This window comes from Rhinopithecus bieti, unplaced genomic scaffold, assembly GCF_001698545.2.
Source record: "Rhinopithecus bieti isolate Rb0 unplaced genomic scaffold, ASM169854v2 scaffold_55189, whole genome shotgun sequence".
In the NCBI taxonomy this organism is placed as follows: Eukaryota; Metazoa; Chordata; class Mammalia; order Primates; family Cercopithecidae; genus Rhinopithecus; species Rhinopithecus bieti.
Genome location: NW_016821812.1, coordinates 281338 through 294559, shown reverse-complemented (window position 1 = coordinate 294559; position 13222 = coordinate 281338). Strand labels below are relative to the sequence as shown.

General features: G+C 34.3%; 1 protein-coding gene across 1 annotated transcript in view; it reads right to left on the bottom strand.

The window, feature by feature from the left end:
- The window catches only part of ATP11B (ATPase phospholipid transporting 11B (putative)), a 130099-nt gene that overhangs the window by 34828 nt on the left and 82049 nt on the right, over positions 1–13222 (bottom strand). The window contains 6 exon segments of the mRNA XM_017860609.1: positions 509–636; positions 2205–2264; positions 3370–3433; positions 3435–3513; positions 6532–6634; positions 7911–8064. Of these exon segments, the coding sequence (XP_017716098.1) occupies positions 509–636; positions 2205–2264; positions 3370–3433; positions 3435–3513; positions 6532–6634; positions 7911–8064 (588 nt within the window).

The window sequence follows — 13222 nt, the reverse complement described above, 5'->3', positions numbered from 1 at the left end:
TAGCTTATGGCGAATACCATAGCTGGTACTGAGGAACAGGTCCCAGTCACATCTCTGTGATTACTTGGTTCTGGGGAAGCAGGAATAAAGCAGAGAATCTGGGGTGGGAATTAATGTCCTCACCTCTGGATTTTGCACTAATTATTACATAAATTTTGCTAAGAGTAGAAAAAACACTAACTTTTAGGAATTCTAGAGATTATCAATTATGAATAACTTCTTTTGTGCACATGAAATAGAATATTACTGGTTGCGACAGTAAGTGCAAATTACACAACTGCCCGGTGCATTCCCAGGATGAAAGTGCTCATTCTTAAAAAACACTGGAAAAATTAATTCAAATTTTGTCTTTGAAAGAACCTTTTTTCTCTGATATTCAACAACTGTAAATCATACGACAACTGAAGAACTTTCCTTAGGAAAGCATTAATCACCAAGACATAAATAAATCTGCTTATTTTTTACTTAAAAAAACTGAGAAGGCCATTTAATACCAGAAAATACTTACCGATAGAGAGTGGGCTTATTTTGTAACACATGAGGGTCTACATGCTGTTCCAAAAGACTATATATCAGAATAGGTAGGGAAGTAAAACAAATATTGTATAAAGTCAGGTACACGCCATCATACAACGTCTAGAAAGAGAAATTGGTAGGAATGTTGAGATTCTGAATTACGCATTACTATTATGTATATATCACAACTATGCATATTAAAAACAAAATTAAAGTTTTAAAAATTTATACTAAAATCCATTTTAGTAACTCCAATTAAATAATTCTAATTTGTTTTTAATATTGACATAAATATATAATGTTCCCAGGTTGATACTCTTTGTCAGAACTGGAATATTTTGCTATGTCAGGTGCTTCTGGAATTACAGTGAGTTAGATCAACATTTCAAGATTCGCCACAATTTGATCACTGTGAAGTAATTTTATATAATTCTTCTCCATGTATTCCAGGCATCTTACTACTTGTTCCACATGCAACACATATAGTTTACCTTTCATGGCTTTGTCTCCCTTTCTACATCCTGCCCTTCCTTTAAGGCACTGAACAAGACTATCTTCTTCCATGAAACTCTGCACGATGGCTTAAGTCCTTAATATCCTGCTCCTCTAAACAGTCACAGGTACCACTGTTGGTACTAATCACTTAGCACTTTGCTTATGCTTTACATATTGTTTTTATTGTTATTAACACTGCCTCCCAAATTACACTATAAACTCTCCAGAAAACCTAATCAAAATAGGTCAGTTTTCCTTGTCATATTGTCTTACCACATTCTTTAGTTCATTCAGGTAAACAAACTTTTACTGGTAATCAATGCCCAAACAAATATTTGGAATTTAGAGTTACAGGTTGTAAACAGAATAAAACAGCAATTAAGAAAGGAAAACTCATGAAAACCTAAGATAATAAAGCTCTTGTTTTTTTCAATAAATTAGAACTAATGTCTTGATCAATTTGAGATGTATAGTATGGTATGTGAAAAGGGTGCCTGCCACATTAGTCAGAAGCAGTAGGTCAAAGTCATGGTTCAGTCAACAAGTTAGCAAGGCAAGTTACTTAATTTCTGTGGATTTCATTTTTCTTTTCTAGAAATTAAAACAAAGTAGATCAGGACTGGTAAATATGGGACATGCATGCAAACAAAGACCTACCCTGTGCCCATTACAACTACTGCTAACAAATTACATTTTCCCTCTGAGCCTGCAGCTTTAGAAACCTTTTCAATATACTCTAGGTGCCCCATCAATTATTTAAAGGGAGCTTCTGAGGTAAAACCTGTATGTCATCCCTGGACTAAATCACTATTGCTCCTTCCAAATCTAAGACATTTCGAACCAAAAACAAAAATGAGGTGAACCTCGCAAGTTTTCTGGCCTGGCTTGGTTTCGATTTTACAGGAATATCACAAATAAGTTATCAAAATTCTCTCATAAGCTGTTAAGGGTTATTATCTATTTTTAAAAGCATCCAGAATTATATTTTGGTATTAACACTTACCTCAAACTGAAAACCAGAATAAATAAATATTATGAATATTATGCTGGTTAAATATACTAAACAGTTTTGTCTGGTTCCCTGCAGGACTAAGAAAAATGAAAAAAGTCTCTTCAAACATCTATCAAAGTCTGAACATAAATACCTTACTCTAAAAGGACAAAACACAAAACACAAGTTTCTATTTACTTACTTGCTGAGAAAACAAACAGTAGAACTGATACAAAAACTGGGGTGTGATAAAGCACACATTCTGAAAAACAAGATTAAATGGAAAATAATTAAAATATTTAGGTCTACAAGACAAAATAAAAAATAAAAACAATGGCTTTAAAGTATCCAAAAACAATCTCAGTTGGTACGGTAAAAGTAAAGGATAAGGACTTGTCTATATATAACACGAATGCAGGATTCCCATTTTATCAAAAAATGTCTAAAACCATTCTAAGCAACAGTGCAGATATCAGAATGAAAAAACCCTTGACTCCTCTCATTGCCAAGCAATACTATAATTTTGAATTTACAACCTTCAAACTATTACTCAATACTTTTCATAATAGTACAATAAGTAAGATTTACTTAAACTTTAGGGCTATGATATCTTTACAACACAAAAATGTTTAAAACACACAATAAATCAAACTACCAAAACTTCTTCCCATCTCAATATACTCATATTACAAGTAAAAGCTAGAAAAATAAGTTAGAAAAAAACTGCCATCATCATCTTATAGCAATATGCAATCTACATGTGTTCTATCACTGGATTGTAGCTATCAATTATAGAAATATATGCAACCTAGTACACTCTGGTGTTATTAAATATATCGGTAACAGGGGCTCTTAATGTGGGTTCTACAGACTCCCACCTTATACAAAAGGACCCAAAGATAGGACAGTATTTCAACATAATTTGTTTCTTTGTAACCCTATGTATTTTACTTTATGCACATAAAAGCTCTATACTGAGGAGCTCACACATTTCACTAGACTACTAAAGGGTCATTCATGGCATAAAAAAGGCTAAAAACCTCTACTTGAGACCATTATATTGGTGTTAAAACTTATTGCTGGTTCAGGACAAAATAACTTTAAAGATATCAAATGTACTGTGTTCCAATTTGCACGGAACCCGTGGGCCACAGGCAACCACTGATATGCTTTCTGTCAGTATAGAATAGATTCATGATAAAATACTGTTATTTTATTGGAAACCATTTTAAAGAAACCATTTAAGAAAAATTTAAAGAAAAAGGGGGGGTGGTTATATATATATACTACTATATAGTTATAACATTCCTTAAATTGAAACTTCATATTACTGTATCAATAATTGGTTCTAAATACATGAAACTCACCTTATAAAAAAAATACTGTACAAGGGTAGCTATTCTAATATAATAAAATGACCATGAACAAAAGCAATTTGGAGAGGAATTTAAATCTGGCTATTGCATAGTCACTGTTTCTTGCAGCCTGTCTTCCTTCTTTACCCATGATTCCTATAATAAAAGGGACAAAAGATGTGTTCACTGATAACTGGTAAGTGTAATTTTCATGATAAATCTGCAAATATCTTATTTATATTAGGTGAACATGCACTTAGGAACTTTAAATCCTAATATACAACAGATGTCCAAAAGGTTGTTCTACTTGAATATGTAATTAATATAAAGCTACGATATTTATCAGACACATAACACCAATTTCCAAAGAATTAGAATATAAAAGATAAAATACAATATAAAAGTAATAGTGAAAGTTAAGGATTTAGCAGGAACATCAATATTACACTAATTAGCACAAGTACTGGGTAAGAGACTTCTGACGGACAGAATGCTGTAAAATACTTCACTATTTTCAATGAATATAAAAAATATTCAAATTGAGTCATTTGAGATTAGCAAAATAAGCATGCTTAACACTTTCATGAATAAGTCAAAGTGTGCTTTTAAAAGGAAAATGTGAACTTAAAATAAATTTTAAAATGTACAATATCATTTGAAATCAGTGCATCATTTTATCTGACAAAGATGAATACTTTTTTAATGGTTACAATATTCCTTAAGGTTTCAAAAGAGAAGAAGAGTCATTGCCAAGTTTGTATTTTTCAATCTAGAAGCAACTTTTAAAATTATTTTCAAAACTAAAACTTTTGTCACAAAAGGATGAAAGTGTTCCAAAATGTATAAGCAATGAAAAAAAAAAACTGTATTCATAATCCCTAGAGAAAACCCCTGTTTTTAGTCTGCATTCTTTTAGAAATTTTCTTTCTGCTTATTTCATGTCTGTGTGTGTATGTATTTCATACATACAAAACATCTATAAAATGTGGCTCAGGCTGGGCACAGTGGCTCAGGCTGGCGGGGGTGGCTCAAGTCTGTAGGATCCCAGCCCTTTGGGAGGCCAAGGCAGGTGGATCACCTGAGGTCAGGAGTTCAAGACAAGCCTGGCCAAAATGGTGAAACCCCATCCCTACTAAAAATACAAAAATTAGTTGGGCATGGTGGCGGGCACCTGTAATCCCAGCTATTTAGGAGGCTGAGGCCGGAGAATCGCTTGAATCCAGGAGATGGAGGTTGCCGTGAGCCGAGATCGGGCTATTGCACTCCAGCCTGGGAAATAAGAGCAAAGCTCTATACCAAATAAAAAAAAGGATTGTTTTACAACTTGCTTTTGTTGCTTAACAGACTACAGACACTGCTTAAAATGTATACTTGTAATGTGTATCTTTATCAACACGCTCAATTTTTTTTCCTACAAGAAATTCCTGCATGCATAATTGCAATGTCAATAGGCATACATTTAAAATTTTGTTTTGAATAATAATGCAGGGCATACCAATTTATGCTCCCACGAACATTGTATAAGACCATTTGTTAATCTATACCTTTACCAACTCCAGGTTTATCAAGGTTTATAATGGATGCCAATCTGATAGGAAATTTTAACTTCCATTCCTTGGAATGTTAGAGAAACTAAACATTTTTTTTCATACATTTAGTATTCTTTTTAGATTTCTCCTTTTGTGACAATTGATTGCTCACATGCTTCCGCATTATTTCTACTGGAATGTTTTTCTTATTCTCATTAATTTGTTAATACTCTGCAGACCAGGATTATTAAAACTTTGTCACCTATTTTCCAAATATTCTTTACTAGTTTGTCCTTTGTTTTTAAAATTTGTTTTGGGAGCTTTTACCTCTGCATGATCTTTTCCCTATAGTTAACTATAGTTCCTTGCTTTGGTGCTATCCTCAAAAGATTCTTCCACACCTCAAATAACAGAATTATTCATTAAATTTTCTTCTATTACTTTTTAGGGTCTTTGTAAGTTATTTAAATCCTAATCCATCTTGAATTTGTTTTGTCATAAGTAATAGAAAGAGACTCAACTTTTCTTTTTTTCCCAATCACTAATCAGTTTTATCCATTTATTTTTTTACTAAATAATTTGTTTTCCTACTTATATGAAATATCTCCTTTGTTATATTCTAAACTTCCAGATGCTTGAATGTATTCTAGTCACTGGTCTGCCTGTTACCATTACAGAATCAAACTGTTATAAATACTGCAGTTTTTTTATGGCTTTAAATGTATGGTATAGGAAGTTATCATCAAATTACTACGAAGATTTATGGAAAATAACGGTATGCAAACTAGAAGGAAAATTAAGTTTTCAAAATGAAGAGTTAATTATCTGAAAGAGGAAGGAGTTGATTTGAGAGGCACACAGAAAATATGAGACCTGATAACTACCCATTCAGCACATTATAGAGACTATTCCAGAACAAGAATTAGCTTAACTCTCAAATTTTATCCTTCCATAAAAAATACTGTGCCCATACCTTTCATTTTGCTCTGTATTTCTACAATAAGATTATATGGCTAAAAAGGAAAGGATTAATAAATTAACTATAATGAAATGATACTAGCAGTCTGAATCTAATAAAAGTTTTAGGCAAACATAGAAAAGAATAAGGATAAAGATTATTAAAATGAGAAAACTACTTGAAATTTTATATTTTATTGCAGTTTGGTACAATTTCCTGTCTTTATAATTATCTTTAAAAAGGACTGTAGGATCTTTAGAATCATAAATAAACGGAGTTAACAGTAAGATTTTCAAACACGAACTGTAAGTGCAACTATGTAAATCACAAATTTAGAATTTAAAAAGGATAAAATAACATGTGAAGTACTTTAAAAGGTACAAAATGGCATGTAAAATAAAGCTACTTTTATTATGAAAAGAATTGGCAAAGATAAAATTCACTAATGTGGTATTTATTTCCTTTAAAATCTGAAACTAAAATGGAATGAAAATATACTAACCAGTGGGCTTAATTATAGTAAGTTTCTGATGGGGCACACTGTGCTATATTATTACCATGTTGCATTTAGTTTTCATTCACAAATTTGATACCGCACTTTAATCTACAAAAAGAAAATTCAAAACCACCAAGTAACACTACCAACTTTAAAAGTTCAGGAAAAACTTTTCAGGAAAAATCAATCACCTATGCCAACATGGGCTTCTTGTATCATGCTTACGTCATTAGCACCATCACCAACAGCCAATGTTATAGGTTTCTCAGGTGATATTTTTATTAGTCTTATTACCTGAAAGACATAATGAATTAGTTATTTATGACACAATTTCAATTTTCTTGCATTTATATAATCATTTATCTGAAATGACTCTAGTAAGAACACTAATGAAATAAATATTTAATTTTATATTAGACAATAATATGCATTGAGGTTCATTTTTTTGAGGGTGTCTCCATTAAGCTTTTAGAAATGTCTTTCAGAAATGTTATAACAAAAACAGAATTATCTTTGGATTTTATGATGAGAAACAAGAATCTTTTAAATATAGCTTAAATACTTAGAAGGCTTAATAATAGTGTAAAAAAAGACTGCACTTAATTGAACTGTTAGGCAAATTTTTTTAAGAAATTATTTATTCATTTGATATGAAAGAAGATAATTGTTTCCTCTTGTAATAAAATTTTAAGAATTTAAAAATCAATCAAGATTAAATTCAATGAACTCAAAAGAAATGTTTCTTTGGAATTCTTAAATGTACTTTTATAAAAAACCTGGGTATTTGCTCTGTTTGGTCTCCAGTTTTAGTCTCCACAGACTGGGGTACATGAATTGTCATAATATCGGCACTGTAACAAAATTCCATGAAGCCCAAAAAATTGGATGTCTAATTTATTAGACCTATATGGGAAATAATCAGTATTCAGATGTGCATTGCAAAGGATATTTGTGAAAAATAGTCTAAGACCTCAAATTCCAAATTTAGAATTAAAAAAAATGTTTATATAGGCTTTCACTTGAATCACATAGGTAGCTAAAATTTAAATATTTCCTATACATAAGCTTTATATTACAAGTTAATTGGCTTTTCAACTTTTTACACTAAAGCTCTATTTATCACTTTACGGCCAAAAGTAACAGAGAATTATCACTTCATGAGAATGTTATATCACTATACATCACTATAACAAAGAATTATCACTTCACGAGAATGCAAGAATAAACGGAGATCAACAGAACCATCTAAAGGTGCAAGTAATTGATGTCTCCTAGGCTCCTTCACTTGCTAAGTAGCTAACTTGGGAAACATTAGTTATCACAGTTTAATTTCTGCAAGATCACAAACTGCTACTCATCACAGGTTTTCTCGGTCACTATGAATAGTTGAAACTCACTCTGAGAATTCCAGAAGTCTGATGTGCATGGTTAAAATTTACAATATGTGATTGACTCTTGGCAAAATTTATATATTGCACACCACCAAATGGAACTATGTAAGGCATTAACTTTAAATAATATGTTTATATCTAAATAGCTTTAAGGGACTTTTTATAACACATATACATACTTTTGCTTTCTGCAGTGGAGCCATACGACAGCATAATACAGCTGAACAATTTCTGCAAACTTCCATAAATAATTTTTCATGCTCCCTGAGTGCAAGAGATAGGCTGGTTCCATCCACTACCAGCCCATGCTGAATCACATGATCCTCTGTAATTCTAAAAGAGAAAATAATTATATTCTCTGTAAGGTACTTTGAAACCGTATTATTTACACTCATATAGAACAACACATTCTTACTGAAAGATGGATCTTTTACCCACAGCCTTTACTGTTACAAGACTGTTATGTCAGGAAACAAACTGTTTTATTACCTTAAGTTTAAAATTAAGCAGAATTGAGTCACTAATGAGTAAAACAGATAATATTCAATTTTTCTTTTTTTTTGAAACGGGGTCTTGCTCTGTCACCCAGGCTGGAGTATAGCAGCTCACTGCAGCCCTGACCTCCTGGGCTTAAGCGATTCTCTCACTTCAGCTTCCTATCTGGGACTATAGGCACGAGCCACCATGATTGGCTAATTTTTGTTATTTTAGTAGAGATGCGGTTTCACCATGTTGCCCAGGCTGGTCTCAAACTCCTGACCTCAAGCGATCCGCCTGTCTCAGCCTCTCAAAGTGCTGGGATTACAGGTGTGAGCCACTGTGCCCTGCCTAATATTCAATTTTACAACGAACTGATATAGATACAGTAATTATATTTTCTAAAATGTGAATTGTAATACATAATCTGAGGATATTCTCCCAAATTGTATGAAAAGTCTTACAAAAATCAAACCATTATTTTAACATTCAGCAAATCCTAATTAAAATAAAAAAAACTATATGAAATCAAGGATGTTCAGGAAAACCCATGAGCAAGATTCACCACACGCATAACAAGCAAAGAAAAGAATGAAGGAAGAGTACTGTCTCGCAATAGGAAACCGATGATGGATTGTAATGCCAGATATTACTGTGGTAGAAGATGGATAACACCTCACATGTGGGCATATGCTACTCCAAGTACAGTCTCACTGCTGGAAGGCGGGCAAACTATTTGTTGCCAGGAAGAGATAAGGAGCCTACACCAGAATGTAAATCAACAAAATCACTAAGCACACTATTTTATTAAACTGCTTCCCCCTGCAATTCTTTGGTAATAACACTTTCTTGATGAAGGAAGTATACCTAGATTTACATTTTGATGTAAGCTCCTTTATGTTGTTGAAAGCCAGTACTCAGTGCAGCACTGTGCTATATACACCACAGAAAAGCACCAAAAGTTCACAGAATAGCAGACTCTGCTGAGAACTATCCCTCCAATTAAAAATAAGAAGTGGGAAGACTATTAAATGAGCACAAGGTATAAAAGCTAAATATACATTGATAGATTTTAGTCTTATAATAAGAAACTTTCATAAGTTAAAGCAAAGTCTTTCATAGTATGCCTAATTACTGTTGTGTTGTACTATAGCTATAAGTGGTAAGCAATTCACTTTATGCCATAAAGTTTTATAAAATGTATTTTTCTCATTATTACTAATTCTCCAATATCTGAAATCAACACCTATATAGACTACTTTTCTTCCCTATTGGCCAAACTTTATTTGGCAACTTGTGCTAACTCCAATGTCTTCAGCCTGTTCAAAGCACTACCTGAGCAACAGGCCTCAGAAATGCTAGCAGTCAAGAGTGGGACAGAGATTATTTTCCTAGGAAAAGTTTCCAAGGCACATGCAATTAGGTTTTCCTCTGCACAGGCTTCATGAATCACATTATGATCTTACAATCCATGGAATAATATTTAAGAAATATGGAAAAGCACCTCCATCTCTGGCACATAGGTAGCATTTACTCATCTCTATAGCCCTCATGCATCACTACTCTTCATACCCTGTCCCACCTATACCACTCCCTGGCCATACTTTCTAATTATTTCCTTGAATATGCCCTCCTCTCTCTCAGCTCTGAGAATCTGCATGCACTGCCCCCTTTGCTGCCTTTCTTTTTCTGACACAGCAACTCAGTCACCCAGGCTGGAGCGCAGTGGTGTGATCACAACTCACTACAGCCTTAACCTCCCTGATTCAATCCATCCTCCCACCTCAGCCTCCCAAGAAGCTGGGACTACAGGTATGTGTCACCACACACGTCTAATTTTTGTACTGTTTGTAGAGATGGGGTTTCACTTTGTACTGTTTGTAGAGATGGGGTTTCACTATGTTGCCCAGGCTGGTCTTGAACTTCTAGACTCAAGTGATCTGCCTGGCTTGGCCTCCCAAAGTGCTGGGATTATTGGCCACTGTGCCTGTAAATCAGGATTATGAGCCACTGTGTCCAGCCTCCCCTTTGCTTCTTTGTGTCACTCTCTGTCCAGTGAACATCTGGCCCCACAGGAGGCAACACAGTCATTGGTTGTTCAGAGCTCTCCCTGGTACCCCTGGTCTAGGCTAGGCTTCTCTCTTCTGTCCTCCCAGAGCTTCTGTTCTTGCCTCAGATACAGTTCTGTAGGGATAGGACTATGACAGTGTATTTACTTTTCTGTTTTCTCTACACACTGTAAGTATCCAGGGCGTAAACAACACACCTTATGTCTCTGTTCCAAATACCTAGACAGGTGACAATATATCTTTGTGAAGGAATGGATATATATACTAAAGTTTTCAAAGGTACGAAATTCTTTGTGTGACAGAAGATTATCAAGATTTTTAGAATAGATACTTCCTGAAAGTCTGAATGAATGGGTCTATTGACTTTTATGGTTATCTCATAAAATGTATTCCATCAAAAGGTATCTCTAAAATATAACATAAACTTCACATAGCAAGCGCTATGGTTTGAATGTCATATCCCTTCCAAAATTAACGGGGAGAGTTAACCCCCATTGTTATGAAGCGGGGCCTTTTGGGAAGCGATTAAGTCATAGTGGCTTTCCCTTCATGAAGGGATTAATGCCCTGATAAAAGAGGTTTCAGAGATTTGCCCTCTCTTGCCTTTCATCCCTTCCACCATGTGGGGACACAGCAATCCTCCCTTCAGAAGGATGCAGCAATAAGGTGCTATTTTGGAACAGGGAGCAGCCCTCACTATACAACTTGCTGGTGCCTTGATCTTCAACTTCCCAGCCTCCAGAATTGTGAGAAATAAATTTCTGTTCTTTATAAATTACCTAGTCTCAGGTATTTTGTTACAGCAGCACAAACAGACTAAGATGGCAAGCCTAAAATTCACTTTAAGAGTATAGTCTTCGTTTTATAAGACAGCTTTTGTACAAAAAAGAAAACAAATACTAATGGTTAGCATATTTGTTAAAACCACCTAAACACAGAAGACTTAAATAGCCTAAATTACAAATAATAATCTTCTGATGACTGTATTATGTTACTAACCACTGCATAAGCTTTACAATTTTCAGCATTTTTTAAGTAGACATTTATTATTTTATAATTAGAAAATTTTTTAAAATTATTTTATTTTTTAGGCGAGAGCACAGTTCACTGTAGCCTTGAACTTCTAGACTCAAGTGATCCTCTTGCCTCAGCTTCCAGAGTAACTGGGACTACACGCCACCACACCTGGATAATTTTTAAATTTTTTGTGGGGACAGGGTCTTGTTATATTGACCAGGCTGATCTCAAACTCCTGGGCTCAAGCAATCCACCTCAGCCTCCCAGGGTATTGGGATTACAGGCATGAGCCACTGTGCCCAGCCAGAAAAAAATATTTAAAAAGGCATATATAAAGTAAATGATTCTAAGCAATTAATTTCTGTGTTTTAGGGAGTTCATGATATTGCAGTATTTAAATGTTTAAACAGCCACAATGTTGCTGACACTGTCCCCAAATTGTAGTATAATTAGCTAAATCAATTGTCTTTTTGCACTCAAAGATCCAGTGTGACCCTATTTAAGACATATTTTAAAAAGGCCCTACACAGGCCAGGGGCGGCCTGTATATAATATAACCTATAATCCTAGCACTCTGGGAGGCCGAGGCAGGCAGATCACCTGAGGTCAGGTGTTTGAGACCAGCCTGACCAACATGGAGAAACTCCGTCTCTACTAAAAATACAAAATTAGCCAGGCATGGTGATGCATGCCTGTAATCCCAGCTACTCAGGAGGCTGAGTCAGGAGAATCACTTGAACCCTGAAGGCGAAGGTTGTGGTGAACCCAGTGCACCACTGCACTCCAGCTTGGGCAACAAGAGTGAAACTCTGTCTCAGAAAACAAACGAACAAACAAACAACAACAACAACAAAATAACTCTGTATGGTCTTTTAAAAATGTCTCTTAAATAGGTTTTAAAAAGATGAAATCCAGACTTTGGTATCACATAAATGCCTGCATAAAAAATATAAATATAAAACACTGAATGTATATTAACAACTACGGTATTGTCTCTGTGTTTATTTTTCTGGATTAGTATCACAAGACAGCAAACAACAGAAACCTGCAGGAGACCTAACACACTTACATGCAAACAGCCCTGAGACTCGAATGAAGCCCTCCCTAGTTTACTGTGAAAAATCAGACTGTGTTAAATGGGGCATCATTTGCCCCCATATGCGGCAAAACTTTGATATGCCCATAAAGCATGGATTTACAAAAAAGATAGAATTTAGAGTATAAATTCTTATGAAATAATCTTGAACAGTAAAATGCAGCTTAATTTCCCAGTTTGGTCATGCAAACTAGATCAGGGGTTGGCAAATGTTTCCCTTATGGGCCAGAGAGTAAATATTTCAATTTTAGGTTTTGTGGGCCAAGAGGCAAAATTGAGGATATAGGTAGTTATCGAATGAGAGGAAAAAATCTCAACAAAATTTTCACTAAGAATGTAGCAATCATTGAGTATAATTTTTTAAATAAGAGAGGTTTACTAATGAGAAGAATGAAAATATTTCTTTTGGGCAAGGGATAATATTTTGTTTAACTGGGGTTCAAAGTTAACATTGCAAATGTTCATCTGTTAATGCCCATCTGTAACGAGATTTTTACATTTCAATATGATAGAACTGTATGTAATGAGATTTATAATTCATCTTTGAAAATGTCTTTTCAAACAGGTAGCACAGCTAACATATCAATGCATATTAAACAATGCTTTGCCATCTAATTCAAAAATAAAATAATCCCCTATCCACGGTGATTTTAAAAAAAAGTGTAATGTTAAAAGTCCACTTTTCTTTTCTTGTTTTGACATGATAGCCTATACTGACAATAAAAAATGGTAAAATGTCGCGATATGGTGCTATGCATGGCACTCCAAACACTATCACATTATATGTATCTCACTGTGATTTGCAGCGTATCAAACGGCAGTGTGAAGTTGA